The sequence below is a fragment of the Vanessa cardui genome, chromosome 22, assembly GCF_905220365.1.
Source record: "Vanessa cardui chromosome 22, ilVanCard2.1, whole genome shotgun sequence".
NCBI lineage: Eukaryota > Metazoa > Arthropoda > Insecta > Lepidoptera > Nymphalidae > Vanessa > Vanessa cardui.
This window is the reverse complement of record NC_061144.1, coordinates 854,350-878,308: the sequence shown is the minus strand read 5'-3', so window position 1 is coordinate 878,308 and position 23,959 is coordinate 854,350. Positions and strand designations below refer to the sequence as shown.

General features: G+C 39.1%; 1 protein-coding gene across 1 annotated transcript; it reads right to left on the bottom strand.

The window, feature by feature from the left end:
- LOC124539342 (cleavage and polyadenylation specificity factor subunit 1) lies at positions 1–23,959 on the bottom strand. The gene is made up of 27 exons (XM_047116705.1): positions 23,566–23,959; positions 23,013–23,233; positions 22,333–22,506; positions 21,469–21,632; positions 20,859–20,998; positions 20,615–20,725; positions 19,812–19,993; positions 19,594–19,741; positions 18,710–19,132; positions 18,312–18,427; positions 17,803–17,941; positions 15,709–15,848; positions 14,967–15,071; positions 13,525–13,662; positions 12,348–12,539; positions 10,206–10,388; positions 9,792–9,921; positions 8,725–8,903; positions 7,630–7,991; positions 6,905–6,977; positions 6,428–6,580; positions 5,716–5,910; positions 4,661–4,775; positions 4,128–4,232; positions 2,705–2,834; positions 2,060–2,168; positions 1–170 (listed from the first exon to the last, which is right to left on the bottom strand). The coding sequence occupies exons 1-27, from the start codon at positions 23,726–23,728 to the stop codon at positions 90–92; spliced, it is 4,371 nt and encodes a 1,456-aa protein (XP_046972661.1). The 5' UTR covers positions 23,729–23,959; the 3' UTR covers positions 1–89.

Genomic DNA, 23,959 nt, shown 5'->3' with positions numbered 1-23,959 from the left:
TCTTTACTCCAAATTCAGTTTGTTAAATGAAAGTATATTTACTGTAATCAAATAATGTAATTCATAATATTTACAAGATAATCTTAGAACTAGAAGTGAGCGGTCAGTCTGTCAATCTCGTAGAGATCTCCCAATATTTCTTCCACCTTCGTACCTATTTTCTTGGCAATCTGTAAAAGAGTATATGTCACAGATTATAAAAATCACCTTCACAATGGTCAAATTTCACTGGTATGACCGCAGTTTTTATCTATAAACAGAGTGATAGATGACCAGTGTGTGAATAAAACACATTATAGTAGATAAAAATTGAAGCAAAACAGTTTATCAAGGCAGTGTTTTAGTCAAAGTGTTTCTGATGCTTATAAGGATTTAATTACTTTAAACGGCAATTTGACAATCGAATACGTATCCACTTAACACGACACCTTAAGTCGAGATCTAAGTGTAATGTATGTAGGACAACACGAATTACAAATACAGATGTATTATTATTTTTTTTTTTTTTTATTATTCTTTATTGCACAAAAACAAGTACAAAGGGCGGACTTAACGCTATAACAGCATTTTCTGCCAGCCAACCCAGAATAGTGTAGGAGAGTAGTCAGTAGGGTGTGCACAGAAGTAAAAGAAAATATTAAAATATATACATAGCAATAGATGCTTGTAATAATAATAAATATATATATTAATAATACAATACATTGCGATGTTATACATAAATATACATATACATAATATACATAAATATACACAAACAGATACATAATATATAAGTACATAATTATTTAACATATATACATAAATATATATATATACATATATATATATATATGAATCCAATTATGATAAAAATATTGATGAAAATACATCACACAGTGTTGACAGACGACAGATAAAATTGTTTTACTTGGCGCTTGAAGGAATCGCGCGATGGAGCTCTACGAATATAATCAGGCAAAGTGTTCCAAAGCCGGGCTGCAACTAGAGAGAAAGAGTTGGAAACAAAGCCAGATTTATGGGAAGGTATGAAAAGGGTAAGAAATTGAGAGGATCGTAGGGGCTTATTATGAGTAGAGGAAAGAAGAGAAAATTTAGAGGATAAGTAAGTGGGAGCATTAGGGTCAGTAAGAATAGAGTAGAGAAGACATAGAAGCCGAGTATATCTACGTTCTCGTATAGGAAGCCAGTGTAACTGTTTCCTAAAACGAGAAACGTGGTCGAATTTGTGTAAGCTAAAGATAAACCGAATGCCAGAGTTAAGGAGACGATTAAGTTTATGTAGGTGTTCTTCCGACAGATCTAGATAACAGGAGTCACCGTAATCAAGAATTGGGACTAAGAGGGTAGTAACAAGCTGGATTTTAGTTTCCATAGGCAAAAAGTTTTTTAAACGCATCATGGAATGCATAGTGGCGTAAAACCTACGAGAAACTTCTTTAACATGTTCCCCCCAACTGAGTTAACAATGAATAATAATTTAAATTGATACAAAATAAAAATAAAATATAATTTGTATCTAAAACATATCTAAAACATTTCATCCGTTACAAATAAATGAATACATCAATATTAACTTCATAATTTTTTTAATTAAAATATATAAAACTACTTGGACTGGAATATGTATAGCGAAGGTTTGTTTTACCCTTCCTCTTTTTGCCGTTTGAATATAGTATAAGTATAACGTTGTTCACATTTATTATTTTATTAATTTTGTTTTAACACTCTTCAAATTATCTGTATCTAGTTGTTTGCTTTATGTTATTCACTTATTTAAAAATAATCAAATTAATGTTGATATTAGATAGCCAAGTTTAGTTATTGCATATAGTGTGGATCTGTCCGTGTGCGTGTGTGCGTATGTGCGTGTGTACGAGTACGTGTGTACGAGTACGTGTGCGTATGTGCGTGTGTACGAGTACGTGTGCGTATGTGCGTGTGTACGAGTACGTGTGTACGAGTACGTGTGCGTGTGTGCGTGTGCGTGTGTACGAGTACGTGTGCGTATGTGCGTGTGTACGAGTGCGTGTGCGTGCGTGTGTGCGTGCGTACGTACGTCGTGCTGGTCGGCGCGCGGCATCCCGCAGTAGAGCGCGACGAGGTCGCCGTCCAACACGCCGCGCGCCGCGCCGCCGCCCACGCTGCGCCGCGCGCTCTTGTACGTCCTGCGCACACACACACACTCATGCCACGGGGGGCCTTACGCTGACACGTTCGGAGGCGGGGCTCTCGTTGCCATGAGGCCGAAAAAATGATCCCAGTATATGTTTACACAATTCGAACGCTCATCTCAACGCCACTATCCTACGCTATCTCGAGAGTGTGCGCACACTCCGCTAATAATAGTTAGCTTACTTTAAATCGTTTAATTTCAAAAATTGCCTTTAAATAGCGTTGTATAAAACTTGTAACTTCGTTAATATTTCTTCTCTATTTTTACATACATTAGTACATAATATATAACAACATATTTTAAGCAACTTGACATAAAAACTATTTACACTAAAATTCGAGTTAGCGTAGTATAAATTATTGGTAACGATTTGTATTAAATATGGAAATCCAGTCGATCAGTAGAGAATAATGGCCTTGAAAAGTAATGGGACTTTTAAAAGCTTTTACTTCCTTAAAGTGTCAATATGTGGCAAAACATTTGTTTATCGGTTATAAATGAAAACTATATAAAATATCCAGTTTATACCGGTATGCTCTCGGATTCAGTCCCGCGATATGACAGCAATAGTTATTCATCACGTTCTGCAACATCAGCAGTCTTCTGTAAACCTTCTCGGAGACCGGCAGCACGTAGCCGAGACCGCCGTCGAGGGTCGCTGGAGAGAAGTATATTTAATCATTAATTTATTATGAAAAACGTACTACGCGGTGATTATTTTTTAAAGATATATGTAGATAGGCATTTTTAAAAGTTGTTAATTATGTTATTGTATCTGTTATGTAGTACAATAACAAAAACAGCCTGTAGATTTCTCTCCATTCCAGGAGAAGGTTCGGAACATATTCCTCCACGCTGTTAAATAGACATATGGCAGAATTTCTACAAAACTAGATACATGCAGGTTTCCTCACGATGTTTTCCTTAGCCACCGAGCACGACACTAATTATAAACACAAATTAATCACGTGAAAATTCAGTGGAGCTTGGCTGGGTTTGAACCCGCAATCATCGGTTAAGATGCACACGTTCTAACCACCGGGCCATCTCAGCATCTCAGGCTATTAATTTATGTTATTGTATCTGTTATACATGATAAATTTAAAGCACTATATAAGTACTGTGATGAACAAACTTCGTATTAATAAATGTGCATTGTGTGTTGTTTCGAGTTTGCGAGTCGAGATGGCCCAGTGGTTAGAACGTGTGCATCTTAACCGATGATTGCGGGTTCAAACCCAGGCAAGCACCGCTGATTCATGTGCTTAATTTGTCTTTAAAATTCGTCTCGTACTCGGCGGTGAAGGAAAACATCGTGAGGAAACCCGCATGTGACAAATTTCATAGAAATTCTGCCACATGTGTATTCCACCAACTCGCATTGGAACAGCGTGGTGGAATATGTTCCAAACCTTCTCCTCAAATGGAGAGGAGGCCTTTAGCCCAGCAGTGGGAATTTACAGGCTGTTGTTGTTGTTGTTGTTGAGGAGAAGGTTCGGAACACATTCCTCCACACTGTTAAATAGACATGTGGCAGAATTTCTACAAAACTAGATATATGCAGGTTTCCTCGCGATGTTTTCCTTCGCCACCGAACACGAGTCTAATCATAAACGCAAATCAAGCACGTAAAAATTCAGTGGTGCTTGCCAGGGTTTAAACCCGCAATCTGTTAAGATGCTCGAGGTATAATCACTGGACCATCTCAGCATCTCAGGCTATTAATTTATGTTATTGTATCTGTTATACAATACATGATACATTTAAATCACTATATAAGTACTGTGATGAACAAACTTCGTATTAATGAATGTGCATTGTGTGTTCTTCTCATAGTTAGTTTATTATGTAGCGTGCGGGTGGTCCCCCCCCCACTACTCATGTATTAAATAATGTTTAATTGTTTCTCATAGTTAGTTTTAGTATGTTCTGTGCCCCCCCCCCCACTCACTGTAGACGGTGCAGTGTCGTGTAGTGGAGTCGCGTGCCGCGATACGGAACATGGCGTGCACTTGCTGACCCACGTGGTAGTCGCACTTGCGTATCAGCCGCTGACCTGGCGGGAACGTTAGCACATCGGAATACAGTTCAATGAAAAATAAATATAAAGATATTATATTTTTATGAATTGAGGCTTATTTTTTTATGATATTGGTTGGCGGACGAGCATATGGGCCACCTGATGGTAAGTTGTCACCATCACCCATAGACAATGACGCTGTAAGAAACATTAAACATTCCTTACATCGTCAATGCGCAAACAACCTTGGGAACTAAGATGTTATGTCCCTTGTGCCTGTAGTTACTGGCTCACCCTTCAAACTTGAACACAACAATACCTGTTGTTTGGCGGTAGAATATCTGATGAGTGGGTGGTACCTATCCAGATGGGCTTGTAGAAAGCCCCTCTACCAAGTAAATGGATATAAATTGACCCAAAGATGAAAATCAATAATACAAAGTCTATGAAAGTAGTTGGTGTACCTCCATAGCTCTCCCTGGCCTGGGGCTGGTACATGAAGAGCGCGAAGTTCCCTTCCGCCTCGCTCACCAGGAAACCGAGACTCGTATTGTCCACCATGAACTCCATGTCGTATATCTGTGGTATATAGCTAGATTTAATGCACAACACGGTTTTTTCTTATTATCATTAACTTTATTATTTCTTTCAACGTCTTCAATCTTAGTGACAGACAGAATACCATAGATCATAGACATTTGTGACATTACAAGTGGCCAGTCATCATCAAATAAATAATATACTTAAAAATATATTAAACTATTTCCACATATCTGTATCAGGAAAGTGTAAATAATAATAAATACAATCAAGGAAACATTTTTTTTATATGCTGTTGTAAATCTACTTCGGTTTATAGTGTTTGCCTGCTTTATAAAACAAGGAAATTTAAACATAACTTTTTATTGACCTTCAAAGTGATCGAAATACTTCTTTTGCCTTTAAAAAAATTGTTAAGGAACGCTTGTGTGCGAAAGGTATAAGTTTATTATTGATAGCACACCTTGGGAATGAAACGATCGCCTTCTGGCTATTTCTAGTCATATACAATATTTATTTAAATAATTTGACAAAAAAAGAGACCCACTTAGTTTTTTTCGCCGGTTCTTCTCAGGTCTGGGTGTTTTCTTTTTCCGAACCGGTGGTAATGTTTATATGACTATCAATAAGTAAGCATAGTACAGTCAGCGTCAAATAATCAGAGACGCTTAGAATGCTTGGATACCACTGGCGAGATGACTGTAACCATATTTATGGCGGTTTGACTGAAACGAACTATATGACATTTCAAGCGTCTCGACCCTTTGAGCGAGTATATTGCTGATAACAATAGGGAAACTTTGTATGTACCGATATTATTGATTTTTTGGTTGCGTCTATTTATTTGACGCTGACTGTACTTCTATATTGAATAAAAGAATTGGTATTTGCTCTCAGAACATTGTAGTCTGTGACATTATAAGCTTGATACTAAACTAACAAGCAATCATATTGATATTAATTTTACTAGACAACACACCTGGGCCGTTCTGAAGTCTCTCGACACCAAAGAGAGCGTCCGGTGCTGATCCTGGTACCTCAACAACGATATTGATTTATAAACATCCGCTACTAGAATTAAATTCTTAACAGCCAACATCCTGTGTACGTAGATCTGCGTGTCTATGAAAGCCACGCCCACTAGTTCGTTGTCTTTGAGTTGCCATATGTAGATCTGAAAAAACAAATTTAAATTAATATATTTTTAAAATACAAATATTATATTTTCGATAAAATTAAATATGATAATCATTCTAAAGTTATTTACTATTCTAATTTTATACACTATTCTATATATTATTACTTAATTTTAAATACCTATATTTACCTGTTATTTATATATAATTATTTGAGCTGTCTTTATAAACATCAATCATCTTTATCAACATTGTTTATTTATGTCGTAAGGTAAATAATATTTATTAAGTCTCACAAAAGCCTGTTGTAATTTACTCTGTAAATGCTTAATAATTGGGTCTTAAATAATGTTCCTTAGTTGTATAGTTTTTTAACATAAGTGTTAAAATAAGAATAAAATCCTTTCTCATCTTTATCGTGTATGCATTTCCGACATAAACCTATCACTAATGCTATCTCTTTCACCGTCCAAACATTAGAGAGAGAAAGTATAGTATAACTCTAAAATGAATACTTCTAGAGCTTATGTATGTATTATCTAAAGTAAATAGTACCTTTTGTCCAACCGCGGATATCAAAAATCCGAGGACTTGCGTGAGGGCTGTGACCGGACCCTTCTGTTCTTTCGCGTATATTTCCTTAAACCTATTCTTGGTTAAAGGCTGGCCCGGTTCCGGTACAACGTCTATAATATCGTAGATTATTATCTGTGAAATATTGATATGTTAGTTTGATCATATCTGAAAAAATACTGTTCATAATATCCCGTAAATATTCCAGACCAGACTAGGACACATGACAAATATTTGTCAGGCAATCCTCAATAATATCTTAAGCATCAATTAAATGCTGATATAACCGTGCAAATAATTTTCGAGTTTATATTTGATATATATTTTGTTTGCATTTACATCTAATTATGTCATGAATGATCAACATTTTTTACTAATGAATGATACGATTTGTTAGTTGTCAAATCACGGTTATTTTAGAAATATATCCCAAAAGTAAAAATGGTATAAAATCCCTACCCTTCCTCTAGAAGTAATATCTTCTCCGTAGTTGTAATTCGTCCCTATCGCGATGTAACCTCTCAAACCAGACCTGGGAAGTTTGTGAAACACACACAGAAATGTAAAACATACTTAATTTGCACAAATATGTGTAAATGGTACATAAAACTTTAAAATTAACCTAAACTGTAGATCTTCTACAGAAGTTCTTACAATGACTTTTTTTTCAATGTCAAAATCTATCTAAAGATTAAAACCGTAACCGTAGTTAGTTTCAATACAAAAAAAAAAAAACAATAAATAAAATGCTATAAACAATTTATCATCTTTTACTATTAACAGACAACATTTTCGACCTTACATATGGAAGTTGCTGAACTTTGTTTCTCAATTAGTGAGATCACACGGCTGTGTAATAAAAGATTAAACTTTTTTCTTTCTTAAGGTACACGTAGTGTTTGAAATATGAAAAAAAAAATCCACAAACCCGCATGGAACAGCGTAGTGGAATATGTTCCAAAAACCTCCTCCTCAAAGGGAGAGGAGGCTTTTAGCCCAGCAGTGGGAATTTACAGTCTGTTGTTGTACTAACCGGGTGCCCTCGTAGGAGAGCCACACGTTCTTGAGGCAGGTGACGTGCCATTGGAACAGCGTAGTGGAATATGTTCCAAAAACCTCCTCAAAGGGAGAGGAGGCCTTTAGCCCAGCAGTGGGAATTTACAGTCTGTTCTTGTTGTACTAACCGGGTGCCCTCGTAGGAGAGCGAGACATTCTTGAGGCACGTGACGTGTTCCCACTCGTCCAGCTCGATTCGCGTGTTGGGGATGACCTCCCAGGAGACGGGCGAGAACAGCATGACTGCGAAGCGCTCGGCCATCGGGTACGGGAAGCGGTCGCCCTTGCTCTCGTCGGCGCGCTCCTTGTCCTCGCCGTTGAAGCGGTAGTAAGAGGCCGTGGGCGAGGCGGCTGAGCACACGAGGCAGTACGTGCGCGACTCCGCGTGGTACGTCACTGCGTGAGGCGTCTCGCGGAGAGGCACCTTGCGCACGGCCCACGCCGCCTCGTACGAGAGGTGCGTGGCCAGCAGCGAGATGCGCAGCGACCCCTGTGCCCACACCCATGCTCTACTATACGACCAGCGCTCAGCAAAACGCTTACGTCTTAATAAATTCATTGCGTTAAGAGACGCAAGGGTTCTTCCTGCCTGGCCAAAAGGACAAGCCGGGTACGGGCTTCGAGGCGTACCTCCTCCGGAAATGTCCTCATCAGCAGCACTCAGCCACCGTGTCAGTCTATTTTGACACAGTGGGTCAAGGTCCCATAGACCTAGTGGTGTGTCTGTTTAAGTGCATACGTTCTTATCTCTAGCTATAGATGGCGCTGACTGTACGTGACACATTTGTTAATCGCACAAACTAGATACTCGGTAGTCTCTATGAATAGAAGGATAATTGTTAAATAATCAACTAATTAAATTGATACAAACATCATTTGATCCCCCTTTAATACTATAGAGACCGGCTCAACACAGAAACTTAAGGGATTTACAGGGAACACTTGACAGTTTGACTTCTAATCCTAATAATAGAATTCAAAGTACTGAAGATTGACGTAGAAAGAAAAAGATCTACTGGTGTCTGAGTGTAATTTGGAGTACCCCAAGATTATATTTTTGGACCATTTCTATTCCTCATGTACATAAATGACTTGCTTTTTCTTGCAGGGAATAAACAGTATATAGTATTGTTTGCTGATAACCTCATTAATTTTAATAATTAAATTATATAATATGTTACAGAGCAGCTTAAGTTTCAATATAATAATAACGCATTTTTTACCTTAGAATTGAAGTACAAAAATCCCTGTGGACAGTTGGTATTGTTGAAGGATGCAAATGAGGAGACAGATCCCTCATCGGGACACAGAGGGTGCAGCCTGAGCTCACCCCGAGCTCCCAAAAGCAGGAAGTAAGGATTGTGACCGCAAATAAACACTCCATTGTAACCACCCACGTTACCTGTCAAAAATACCTGATTTAGTTTTATTGTTTTTTTAAGTGGAAAAATGACGCGACAGACTTTTGACGAAATTATCCACACTCAGGTTTCCTCACGATGTTTTCCTTCACCGCCGGGCACGAGATGAATTATAAATACAACTTAAGCACATGTATATAGTGCTTGCCTGGATTTGAACCCGAAATCATCGGTTAAGATGCACGAGTTCCAACCACTGGGCCATCTCAGCTTTTTAAACTTAACTATTATAATAAAAACAAATTGTGAAGTCTTTACTGCAAAAAATTTCAATAAAGAAATATATTTCAATTGGAAATCGGTATCACTTCCGCTACACCAGTTTCTACTACAGTAACTCTCTTTACCTAATACCGGTGTGTCGTATATGCACATAGGTATTAAAGTAAACAGTTAGTAAAGTTACATATTCTATGACTAAAATATTTCACATCTGTGTATCTCATATTCTTTGGCATACATCATGTATAAAAGTCAAAGCATTGCATATGTAAAACAGTGTCTATCAAGGCATCACAGTCCTTATAATTGTACCGTCTCGTTAATAAATCGTGAACCAGTTAGTGACTTTCATTATCCTCAACATCAGCCCAGCAATAACGGTTTCAGACCGCCCTTCCCTAGGGACAATACGTCTCAGTATCTGACTTTTTTGTTGACGAAGTTTTTTCCCTACCGAAGACCTAGAGGCCAGTGAGACTTAACCTACCCCCCCCCCCCCCTCTTACTCACACGAAGTATTTTCCTTACCGAAGGCATAGAGGCCAGTGAGACCTTGCCCCCCCCCCCCCTCTTACTCACACGAAGTATTTTCCTTACCGAAGGCATAGAGGCCAGTTAGACTTTACTACCCCCCCCCCCCAACTCACCGAAGTAGCGCAGCTGACGCACGTCGGGCGCGTCCGCGGGGCGCGCGGGGCTGCCGCGGTAGCCGAACGAGAACGACGCAGACACGCGCGAGAAACGCAACTTCAAGTTGCCGCGCGGGTACTTGTACGCCTGCAACGCGCATGCGCTGTGAGACTGCCATCGACATCGATAGACGCAACACGCATTGACACACAACGCTTTGTCATGTTTATAATGTGTACACGATGCGATTAATAGGAAACAGGGAGGACGTCTAAAATCTCAGAGTGGCGTACCCATGAAAACCGGTGTACACACCACTCGACCATGGAGGTCGTCGAAAATAATAAATAAATATATAAAATTAGAAACAGTACTTATCGCTCATCTATTTCACTTTCATTATCAATCACATCTCTTCTTCACCTTCTTACCTGGTATATCATGAGTTGGTCGTCGAGCCTCAGCAGGAGCAAAACCCTGGAGCCTTTGTACCCCAGACCGACGACTAAGATTTCCTGGAGACTGTCGACGTTGGTGCTGTGGCCTGTATTCAGTTCCTCCTCGTCCGCCGTATCGGTCATAATGGGGACTGATTCTAAACTGTCAGCTAACACCTGCAAAAAGGTACTATGTGATCGATTACCATAATATTAGACCCATGCTGTTTTTTTACGTGTCGAAATTTTCTATATAATCCACTGGTAATCAGTGCTGCAGCATTTTCATTTATAAACCGTTTCTTTACAAATCGGTGGCAATAGATGGCGGTAATTGAAAATGTCACTTTAATCGCGCTGTCCAAATATCGGCTAATCAGTATAATTACATGGCACCATATTTGTAATGTTTTACAAAAACGGTGCCATGTAATTATACTAATTACAAACATCGTTAGATTACACGTAGATACAATCTATCTCGTGAGATTGTAAACTCTCGAAATATTGTGAACTGTGAAATATAATTGCAATTTAGATTATAATCTGTCTCACGAGATTGTGAACTGTCGAAGGATTGTGAATCGTAAAATACTGTTACATTATGTAAAATTTATACAAATGTAAAATTTAACGAATTATTTTTCGGTAGATTATAATCTATCGAAGTAAATTTCAGTTAAAGTATAAAAAATCTAACCTTACCGAAACATTATGAGCTATCGCAATTGTATGTGATTTTTCGAAGGTTTACAATTGCGCGAAATAGATTATAATCTAAACTGCAATCATATTTCACAGTTCATAATATTTCGAGAGTTTACAATCTCACGAAATAGATTGTAATCTAACGATGTTTGTAATCTAACGGTGACATAACTATCGAAAGTTGACCTTGATAACTCTTTAGATATCGATGGTATCGTTTTGATCAATATTATCGATATTATCCATAGCTCCCTGTGAGGAATACTATTGGTAACAGCGATATTATTGACACTATCGATAGCTTGGATAGTTTAGGTTAAAAGTAATGGCGTTTAAAAACTATCGATAGTATCAATAGTATGGCTCACGGGCAACATCATCCTCCTGCCCTTATCCCAATTTTATTTGGGGTCAGCGCAGCATGTCTTCTCCTTCCATACTTCTCTGTCAGACGTCATTTTACAAGTAACATTCTTTCTAACCTTATCGTCTTTGCTCACGGGCAACTATCGATAGTATTGTCCCGTGACTACACTATCGATAGACTATCGCTAGTATCACTAAAACCTTAAGTATCGATAGACTATCTTAAGTACAGATAGACTATCGATACTATAGCTAAAACCTTAAGTATCGATAGACTATCTTAAGTACAGATAGACTATCGATACTATAGCTAAAACCTTAAGTATCGCTAGTATCACTAAAACCTTAAGTATCGCTAGTATCACTAAAACCTTAAGTATCGATAGACTATCTTAAGTACAGGTAGTCTATCAATCAAATAAAAAAAAAATCAAAGTATACTTTATTCAAGTGGGCTTTTACAAGCACTTTTGAATCGTCATTTAACAATTAAGTGAAGCTACCACCGGTTCGGAAAGTCTATTCTACCGAGAAGAACCGGCAAGAAAATCAGTAGTTACTCTTTTTCAACATTTAAAAAAATACAGTCGTGTTAGTTAATTTTTAAGTTAAAACAATTATTAAATTAATATTAAATTAATATTTAATATATCGATATGCTATTCGATATATATATTGATATATTATTATATATATCGCATATCGATATATATAATAATATATCGATATGCGAGTCGAGATGGCCCAGTGGTGAGAACGCGTGCATCTTAACCGATGATTGCGGGTTCAAACCCAGGCAAGCACCGCTGATTCATGTGCTTTATTTGTCTTTATAATTCATCTCGTGCTCAGCGGTGAAGGAAAACATCGTGAGGAAACCTGCATGTGACAAATTTCATAGAAATTCTGCCACATGTGTATTCCACCAACCCGCATCGGAACAGCGTGGTGGAATATGTTCCAAACCTTCTCCTCAAAGGGAGAGGAGGCCTTTAGCCCAGCAGTGGGAATTTACAGGCTGTTGTTGTTGTTGTTGTTAGCGATATGCAACACTGGGCGTACCCGGTCGCCGGCGCAGACGTCGCGAACGAGGAAGGCGAGGCGCATTTCGGGCAGCGAGTAGACCTCAAGGTTGCCGTTGTCTCGCACCACGAACAACCAGTACGAGGGTTTGTGTTCCTGCAGACCCGCGCGCCACCAGCGAGACGCGCGACGCGGAACGCCCGCGCCCAGAGACTGTTCCTGCAGCAGGATCTGCCGACCAGAGAAACTTACTTCAACACTTTAATATTTGGGTAGACAAACGGTCTATGCTGAGATGGCCCAGTGGTTAGAACGCGTGCATCTTAACCGATGATTGCGGGTTCAAACCCAGGCAAGCACCACTATATATATGTGCCTAATCTAAAAAAACATTGTGAGGAAACCTGCTGTCTAATTTCATCGAAATTCTGCCACACGTGCATTCCACCCAACCCGCATTGGAACAGCGTGGTGGAATATGTTCCAAACCCTCTCCTTAATGGAAGGGGAGGCCTTATCTCAGCAGTGGGAAATTTACAGGCTGTTATTTTACTTTTACTTTTTTTTTTACTTTAAACGGTCTATAGGGCCATCTGATGGTCAATAGACACCACGACCCATAGACAATACTTGCAAGACCAATGCGTCAGCAACAATGGGAATTATTAATAAGTATTGCTACTTAACAGGAAAATGTGATAAAAGGGTAAAACCCAGAAGAGTTTGCCACCATTTATTGCAATATATTATATGAATGGAAATAAAAATATATATCTCTAGAGCAGCGGTCGGAAACCCGCGGCCCGTGACTGTTTTGTAAAAAAGTTGACAAATATATTAAACATACAAAAAATAGCATCTCAAATACAATCTCAGACATCACACTAAAATTTTGTGTAAATTCAGTTTCCTATTTAAGTCGTTTGTAGTTTTCATTTATTTATTTTTCTATGCTCAAACATATGAACATAATGTAAGTATTATGCGTACGAATTAAACTCTGTATCTTTTAACAATTTTCAATAGAATTTTTCTTTTATCTATGGAATGACTAATTAACATTAATTGTGCGTAGGTATATTGGGCTTCTGAGATTAATATCATGACTGCGGCCCGCCTATAATTTATTTTGCCACCTTGTGGCCCTTGCCTACCAAAAGGTTGCCGACCGCTGCTCTAGAGTATATGAGTAATTATTGTTGGAATATGCACTCACACTGGCCATGGAGGCCGGCGTCTGGTCCCCACCATACAGTAGCTCATCCTCGTCGTTCAACTCGTACACTGTGTCCGGTTTGAACCCTTCCGCCTTCACGTTTTTCCCTTTCATCTTACCGGTAAATTCGCCCTTAACCTGTATATAATAATATGATATGATATGATATGATATGATATGATATGATATGATATGATATGATATGATATGATATGACATGACATGACATGACATGACATGACATGACATGACATGACATGACATTACATGACATGACATGACATGACATGACATGACATGACATAACATAACATAACATAACATAACATAACATAACATAACATAACATAATATAATATAATATAATATAATATAATATAATATAATATAATATAATATAATATAATATAATATGAGACAACATCACATACATTACTCTGATCCCAATGTAAGTAGCTGAAGCACTTGTGTTATGGATATCATACATAGGAAACTAATGGTAATCTACATCGACTCGGCCGAGAATCGAACCCGTGACCTCAGACAGGCGTACCCATGAAAACTGGTGTACACACCACTCGACCACGGAGGTCGTCGTATATGTATTATTGCATCGACGTTTTATTAAATAAGTAAACAACATTATTATGACACCTATAGTTAATATTCAAAACTATTCGCTGCAATGGAAAATCTTTATTAAGTCTTCTAATCAAAGTATTAAAACACAGCACCTGATCGCTTATAGAGAATAATTTTCTCGCGACCAAAACGTCTTAAGTGCCGGGCATTTCGGGGCGCTTACACGTTAATTAAATTAATTCAATTAGGTGCAGTAGGATGTCATTCCTTAATAAACACGACAGAAGTGACAATTTTTATTAGCTGATACAATAGACTATTTAACTGGTTTTTAAAATCCATTTTATATCATTCAGTAGAGGTTAAGGAACCCAGTAAAAGTTAATTTTTTTATTTCTAGTACATATTTGCCGAAAAATATCATATTAAAAATTCCATATTTAAATAACGCGCGAAAACGCTACTTGGACAATATGGCGCTGCAATGGAGTCGGTGACGTCACTGTGCTGTACTTTAATCTGTGGTACAAATAGTAGAAAAGCAAAGTTTACAAGAAAGTGACTTCATCATAAGCCCGGCCAATCAGGAGCGTTTTGTGTCACGTGACAAACGTTTGAAAATTTGCATTTTTATTTATTGATTTTTGAATAAATTAAGTATTATTTTCGAGTTTCGTTAGTAAATAACCATTTTAAACTCATAATATTCACTGATTACAATAATTCATTATTTATTTTTCGCATTGTCAAATAGCCTATTAGCTGCTCAATCACTTGATTAATAAGTAATTCTACTCATGTGACTACTGAATTGTTATCTAAACTACAAAGAGGTGCTCAGAGGTCAGCAGAGGCCGTACCTGCGGCGCGTCTGCGGGCGCGAAGAGGCCGCTGAGGTCGCGGTAGGGCACGGCGCGCCTCAACCGCGCCGCTACAGCCTGCCGCGTGGGCGCCAGCCGCGCCGACTGCACGCGCCAAGGGAAATTATACTTTATGTTTTGTCTATTAAATACTATATTTCTTTAAATAGTATTATTGTACACAAACATCGATAAGTACAGTTAACATATACAATAATTGATAACTTTTAACTGTGCATAATTTGTTCCAATCGAAGTCCTCTAATTCCTTTTCAAAAAAAAAAACCTTAATTTTTAACGTAATTCTATAAATAATAATGCACTTATATGGTGCATTATTATTTGTTATCAGATTGAGTTGGGCCAGTGGTTAGAACGCGTGCATCTTAACCGATGATTGCGGGTTCAAACCCAGGCAAGCAACACTGATTCATGTGCTTAATTTGTCTTTACAATTCATCTCGTGCTCAGCGGTGAAGGAAAACATCGCGAGGAAACCTGCATGTGACAAATTTCATCAAAATTCTGCCACATGTGCATTCCACCAACCCGCATTGGAACAGCGTGGTGGAATATGTTCCAAACCTTCTCCTCAAAGGGAGAGGAGGCCTTTAGCCCAGCAGTGGGAATTTACAGGTTGTTGTTGTTGTTTGTTTGTTGTTGTATGGTACACTACCGATATCTCTTGATTTACATATATTCATGTATGCTAACACCCCCCCCCCCTCCCCCCCCCCCTTACCGCGGCGTCGCGCGCGCGCATCTCTCGCAGCGCCAGCACGAGCGCGCGGCCGCACGTGGACACCACGCACAGGTAGGGGTCGGCCGCCGACGCGCTGCGCGCGCACCAATCCAGCGAGATCGACTGCACCAGCGCACCATCTGTGTCGCGCACAAAACTCTCACTCAAACTCAAACTCAAACTCAAATTCCTTTATTCAATATAAAAGCATTACACTTACTTATTGATTGTCAAATAAACACTACCACCGGTTCGGAAAAGAAAATACCCTGACCTGAGAAGAACCGGCGAAAGAAACTCAGCGGGTCTTTTTTTTCTGTTAATTTTTTTTTTGTCAAATGTCACTACGCCTTTGAGGACTTACTTGGACACCGAGTCAAGAGATACGACGTATTGCCAATGGCAAATATATGCTAACCAAGTCAAATCTCGTAGCTATCGTAGGGCATGTGGTGCAGCTCAAACTCAAACTCAAACTCAAATTCCTTTATTCAATATAAAAGCATTACACTTACTTATTGATTGTCAATTGAAACACTACCACCGGTTCGGAAAAGAAAATACCCTGACCTGAGAAGAACCGGCGAAAGAAACTCAGCGGGTTTTTTTTATTTATTTTTTTATTTTTATTTTTTTATTTATTTTTATTTTTTATTTTATTTTACTCACTCACTTGGACTCCGAATCAAGAGATACGACCTATTGCCGATGGCAAATGTATGCTAACCAAGTCAAATCTCGTAGCTATCGTTGGGCATGTGGTGCAGCGCACCAGGGCCCCGGATTTCAGGGGGCCCTCTAAACTAAACCTTAAGTTACTAAATTAATTTCGGGATATTTACCATGTTTTTTATTTTTGTTCGGTCGAGCTCTATATTTCGACGAATGTCTTGTTCACGAGACTGATGTTTGCGGGTACAGTACCCGTATGAACCCGCAAAACATGATAAATATCCCGAAATTAATTACTTTAGTAATAAAAATAACCATGTTAATTTAAAACCTTAAGTTTCGGAAGCTAGAAAAATACAACCCTGCGCACAAGATTTCTTATTTGGTATCTATAATTTTAAAATTATTAGGAAAAGAGCGATGGGAAAAAGGAGATGAGGGCCCGATTATTTTTCAATGCACCGTGGCCCTTCCTCGTCTAGCTGCGCCACTGAGTCAAATATTGACTCAATAATCAATGCACTAACTGTAACTATCCTGTAACTTAATATCAGCATGGTCGATAACAATAAAAAAAAACAAGAGAATTAGACCAATATAACCATGACATTGAAATCAGAACGTCGATAGTAAAATGTAATTAATGTATATATGGTTATAAAAAACAAGCAAACTAAAATTTCGATCTGTCTGAACAGTGAATGCAAATTGGTCATCAATTACGCCAGGCGCCAACAACCAATCACCATTCAGATTTAAACCAAATCACATAATCTGTATTTTTTTCAGTGTTTCAGAACTATTATGTTAAAAAACGAAATAATATTTAATTTTCACAATTATTATAAGAAAATTCACCCATAGGCATTTAAATAGGATGAATGGTTGAATAGATGTATTGTTGGAGGTTCTACAACCTTTAACAGCTTACCATGGCAGCTTGCATATATGTATAGTTTCAGAGAGAAATGCTACCTAATTTGTTACGACTCGCCGCTAGATGTCGCTTCAACATTGTTTGACGTGGGTTATATTATATGGATATCGTACAATCTATCAGGCAATTGAGTATATTTATATTATTTATTTATTTTATTTTTATACTCTCATGTGTAATTTATCCTTACTACTGTTTTTCTCTTATTTTTCTATTAGATAAGAATCATATTTTATTGTATAACCTTATTACTCTTTAGCTTCTTTCTCACTTAAATGTATATGAATGTGGTGTTTGTCTACACAAAATTACAAATTGTTAATATTTACATACACTCTATTATAATTGTAACGTATCAACCCATTTGATTTGTAACTTGACGAACCTTAAATAAATAAATATACTCAAGCAGAATATCCGAGATTCGGCCTTACTGGCCGCCCTAAATATAAATTCTTTAACGCATCGACGTCACAATCACTCACTGCGTACGAGTCGTATAGCGCACGTGGTCACTTGCACCATAAACTTGTTGTTGCCGAGGTTCCCCGCGAACACCGTGGGCGCACTCGTCATAAACCCTGAATTGTCCACCTCGTTGATCTCCTGACCCGTCTGCAGGACCTGGAACGAAGGAACTCTTCGTTCGTAACTATTCATTATAGACTTTCAAGGGGATATATAGTTGAGTGTGATTACCATACTCAGTCGAGATGGTCCAGTGGTTAGAACCTAGAAGATGATTGCGGGTTCAAACCCAGGCAAGCACCGCTGATCCATGTGCTTAATTTGTCTTTATAATTCATCTCGTGCTCAGCGGTGAAGGAAAACATCGTGAGGAAACTTGCATGTGACAAATTTCATAGAAATTCTGCCACATGTGTATTCCACCAACCCGCATTGGAACAGCGTGGTGGAATATGTTCCAAACCTCTTCAAAGGGAGAGGAGGCCTTTGGCCCAGCAGTGGGAATTTATAGGCTGTCGTTGATTACCATAGTGGCGTCTTCCTGTGCCAGTAGTAGGTACGCGTGCGAGCCCTCCATGTCGCGGTGCGCGTCTCGGCCGCCCTCGCCCGCCTCGCCGATGACCGTCCACATGTCGACGCAGCCTGCAACGGGGGGGCAGTTCACAGTGACGGAGTGCATGGGGCGTGGGGGGGGGGAGGTCGTGTGGTCCGGCGGGCGCGTTCAGTGTGAGGAGCGCACGGCGTGGTATGGCGCGGCGTGTGGGGGGGTGGGGGGGAGGTCGTGTGGTCCGGCGGGCGCGTTCAGTGTGAGGAGCGCACGGCGTGGTATGGCGCGGCGTGTGGGGGGGTGGGGGGGAGGTCGTGTGGTCCGGCGGGCGCGTTCAGTGTGACGGAGTGCTTGGGGCGTGTGGGGGGGGGGCGCACCCGGCAGGTCGAAGGCGGTGACGCGCTGCGGTCGCACGGAGCGCTGCAGCACGGTGAGCGCGCCGTTCTTGGCGCGGCCGCTGCAGCACACGAGCTCGAGCGGCGGCGCGTCCGCGCGGCGCGGCGGCTCGGCCTGCAGCTGCAGCTCGCCCATCGACGCGTCGCCGATCGGGCAGATGTTCAGCAGCGAATCGCAGACCTCGAATACGTAGCTCGTTAGCTGCGTCGACGTGCGGATGTCGGAGCCGTAGACTTCCAGCTCGTCCTTGTCGGATATCTCGATCACGTTGCCGGCCACGCAGTCGCTTATCGTGATCGTGTCCGTGCGACGCTTCTTCGCCGCGCTCGCGTCCGACGTCTCCTTCTGCGGCTCCTTGCTCGGGGCGGGGGCGGGGGGCGCGGTAGCGGTTTCTCTTTCTCTATCTGAACCAAAATATATTCACCAATTTTTAAAATATAAACTGTACAAAGCATTAAAAATGTAAAGCAAAGTAACAGCCTGTAAATTTCCCACTGCTGGGATAAGGGATAAGGCTGGGATAAGGCCTCCTCTGCCATTAAGGAGAGGGTTTGGAACATATTCCACCACGCTGTTCCAATGCGGGTTGGTGGAATGCACATGTGGCAGAATTTCGATGAAATTAGACACATGCAGGTTTCCTCACGATGTTTTCCTTCACCGCCGAGCACGAGATGAATTATAAACACAGATCAAGCACATATATATAGTGGTGCTTGCCTGGGTTTGAACCCGCAATCATCGGTTAAGATGCACGCGTTCTAACCACTGGGCCGTCTCAGCTCAAATGTTACAAAGCATTGTAACATTAAATTTCTCATCTTAAAAATCAATAAATCGATACCCAGTAGGACTGATATCTTACCTGATTCCGACACAGTGAGATCGACGGTGGCCTCGAGCGGCTTATCGACCGAGAACAGCATCCGATTCTCTCGCTCCGTGACACGCAGCAGCAGCGAGTTCCCGAGACGCGAGCCGAGGAACAGGAAATCCTCCTCGATGACGCACATCTGCAAGCGGAAAGGCGGGTTGGAGCGGGGGGGCGAGGCGGGCGCAGAGGCGGCAGAGGCGGGCGCTCACGCAAGAGGTGAGCACGGAGGCGGCCGCGCGGTCGAGGTGGAAGCTGCGCACGCTGCGCACGGAGTCCGACAGCAGCGTCAGCACGTAGAGCTGGCCGCCGCGCAGCGCCAACGCCAGACGCGTGTCGCCCAGCCACGCCACGCGAGCGCCGTCCAGCGTCACGCACACGCCCTCCTGGATGCCTGCACACACACGCACGCGTCACGCTGCGGACCCACATTTGTGGACTACACATCTGTTCCAGCTAAATCTCCATTGAAAATAACCATAGTTCTCAAAATTGATTATTCATACTGACAGAGTCGGATTTAAAGGTCTGGAGGCCCCCAGGCCACAAAACAGTGGGGGCCCTAGACAAACAGAAGCGTGAATAAGCTAATTATCATATCATTATGAATTAATTAGATTTTTTTTATTTCAATCAGTCAGCTATGATTTATTTGCTTTTATCGGTAACTTTTAAAATATTAAGTAGTAAAATTATTATAATTTGGTATGGTATTAGTAACATTACTATATCTCGGTATTTGTTAACTCGCTGAAAACTGACGTGGCCCCATCATGTGGAGGCCCCAGGGCAGTTGCCCTGGTTACGTCATTCCTTTTGATAATATTTAAAAAGGAAGGAATATATTCTTAATAAAAAATTGTATTAAAAAACGGATGTCATATTGTAAAGCAATTATCACCAAATTTTAATTTCTATCAGATTAAATATAAATCATTGCATACTTTAAATTTGTTTCTTAAAATTCAAATATTCTCTATAGTATAGAGTCTATATTACACCGAAATGTACTCACGTAATGGAAAGTTGGTCGTATGTGTGGCGATGCTGTTCAACGAGACGCCATACGGCGGAACGGACTGATTCAAGTATATCAACGAGTTTACAGCCATTATTAAGCACCCGCCTGAAACAAAAAAATAGCACTTATTAAAACACACTCACAAATTAAATATAATATTATGCATCCAAATTACATGAGGTTTAAGTAAAATATTTTATTAATCTCTTCAAAATAAAAACTAAAAAGTGTAACTTGCCAAGTGGCTTCTGCACTGGAACAGCCTGTATACAATCAAAAGGGAGGCCCCCAGTGGCCCAGATGACTGGATGCACTCTAGCGCTCATGTTTAAGCTGACACCCGCCATCGCACATGTGTCGCTGCGTACTGCTGTGCGACTGAAAGAAGATATATAAAGATATATTTCACTATGATGACGCCGGATAACTGATATCAATTATGGGAACCACTTTTCCATAGAACTCGGCAGAAGATATAGTGTAGGTCTGTGTGTGTGTTTGGCTGGGTGTGGGTGTGGGTATGTTTGTGTGTGTGTGCGCGTGTGACTGCGTGTGTATGAGCGTGTGTGTGAATGTGTGTGTGCGAATGAGCGTGCGTGCGTGCGTGCGTGCGTGCGTGAATGCGTGCGTACGTGCGTGTGTGAGTGCGTGCCTGTGTGCGTGCCTGCGTGCGTGCGTAAGTGCGTACGTACGTAAGTGCGTACGTGCGTAAGTGCGTACGTACGTGCGTAAGTGCGTACGTACGTGCGTAAGTGCGTAAGTTGTGCGTATATGAAAAATTGTGTTTGTAATATTACATAAGAATTAATACTCTAATTTAGTAAATGTAAAAAATAAAAATGACATACCCAGGGAAAGTTCTAACAGGTTCATACAACAAGAGCAGTGTTGGTTCATAGTATCCATATAAAAATTGTATATCAAGTATATTGTCTATCTTTTCATCCAGATCTTTTAAAACAATGACATAAGACGCCAGTGTAGGGGCTCTAGTCATTGGCTGTGCTGGTTGCTGTAAACAAGAGGAAACAAATAAAAATTATGATTATTAATCTTGATACAATTAAAGTATCTGCTATACAATATTTCACCATAAACCAATAGATTTACTAATTGCTTTAATATATATATGTCACCATAAGATTACAAAATTTGTTAGATTTATTTATTTATTCTTTATTGCACCCAATCTTAAAAGTAAAAAATAACATACTTGTCACATAAAAGTTGCATGTGATAAAACAGACACACAAAAATATGATTGCAATTTAACTCATCAGATTATAATCTAACGAATTTTGTAATCTTACGGTGACATATATACTACAAAAAGTAGCTTGACATGTTTTTTTTTAACATTATAGTTTTATGTCACTAAAATTCTTAAAATGCCATAATTAATTGTTTGACATTAAAAAACTCAGAAATCTGTTCATAAAAAACATTACATTTGGTATATCAATAATTACAACAATAGATTGTTTTTTGTATATACATAAAAGTTCAAATTTATTTATTCATTATAAACTTCTTTGGGAATTGGAATTTATGTACAGCTATATTCTAGACTGAAGAGTGAATGATTTGACATACAACTTTAGTATTTACAAATTACAGAATAAATGCTTTTTTATTCCATTATTTTTAAGGGGCCTTTATAGCCCCATATGTCAGCCACATTGTTACACACTAAATTTCAATAAATATCTTACATTTTTCTTGCTGTCAGCCAATGGTTTAGCCTCCAAAGGATCACCTTCTTCAGAAGTTATATCTTTTCTGAATGGTAATACTGCTAATTTCCGTCCATACAACAACATGACAGCACATCGAAATTCTGGATCAACCCTGATCCATGGTATATGTGGATGGGTTGTCCATCCACCCTAGAATATTTAAAGAAAAGATCAATAATGTTAACTGAACTAATTTATCTAAATTAAAATATAGTGTAAACTTGTTAAAACGAAACTCAAGGGACTGAGCATTTTCTGTTGTTATAAAGAGTTTTCGTTATATGGAGTGAACAAAGAAAACAACCAAATAGATCGAATTGAAGTAGATAAAATATGCTTATAAATTATTAAAAAATGCTAACTCTACGTTTCGAAGATTAGATATGATTGGGTGAGCAGAATAATAAATAGTTATTGTCTAAAATTATGAACACATTTCTTCATAATAGAGAATGACTGTATCGCTATAAAGAGTGTATCAATATGTGGGTTTTAACGCAAACCAACCAAATCGTGCTCACTTCTACTTTATAGAGAGTTTATCGTTATAAAGGATAATGTTATAAAGAGTTTACACTGTATGTAGATTTGTAGTAATGAGTGGAGTCATTTTTAGTAGTTCTTAATCCTCAATATATGTATAAAATAAGACATACCTTCATGTCATCCTCTTCAAAGTAATGCATGCTCAGTGTTATTAGATTATTTGTCTGCAGGTCGTATTGCAATACTGAGAGCTTTGCCTCTTTGAATGAAACAAGCAATAAATCGCGACCAGCGCTCGGGCATTTTACAGAGGCAATAGACATCACATTTCCCCATAGAGTATATGTTGCTAAACATTCTAATTTCATTTTAGGCGGAATTGGTTGACCAGCTAAAACATAATAAATATTATTTTTTATATTGTTTAATTTAATTTTTACTTTTTATTCTTATTGCCTTATATATACAATTATTGTATTAATTTATTATTTATGAATAGTTACTGTGCTTAAAGCTTATTGTCCCTTAATCGTTTTTTTTTTTTAATTATAAGATTATACAATAAATTCCCACTAGTAATTGCGAAATTCGCGGCTGTTTTCTTCAAACGACGCTTTTCCCTATTCTTTGTATATATACAAAAACCATAAGTTTGAAAATGGCAAGTAAATTCAATATAGATCAAAGTTTAATTAATAATTACGTTAAAAATAGAATACATACCGGCATTAACCTCCTTCGTGTGTCCTTCGGGCAAAAGCCTAAAAACCTTAATAATATTTGCTCCAGCGGTAATAAGACAAACTTCATCATTATTGAAGAAGCAACAACTTATTGCGTGTTCAATACCCGTAGCGGGATGAGTTTGTCGACAAATGGAAAACATTTTTAATGAAACTTAAAGAATCTTTGAGGTTAGGATAATATTTATCTTAGCTAACTATTAAACTTTTATATTTCAACAATCTTACGTCCAAAAAGATGAAACATTTTACACTAACAGCACTTTGCTTAACTTATTTTTCAATGAAATATAATATTATGATTTTCAAAAAACAAAATAGTCCGTTTTTGCCAAAACATTAAACAATTACATCAAACGTCAGAGACGCCAGAG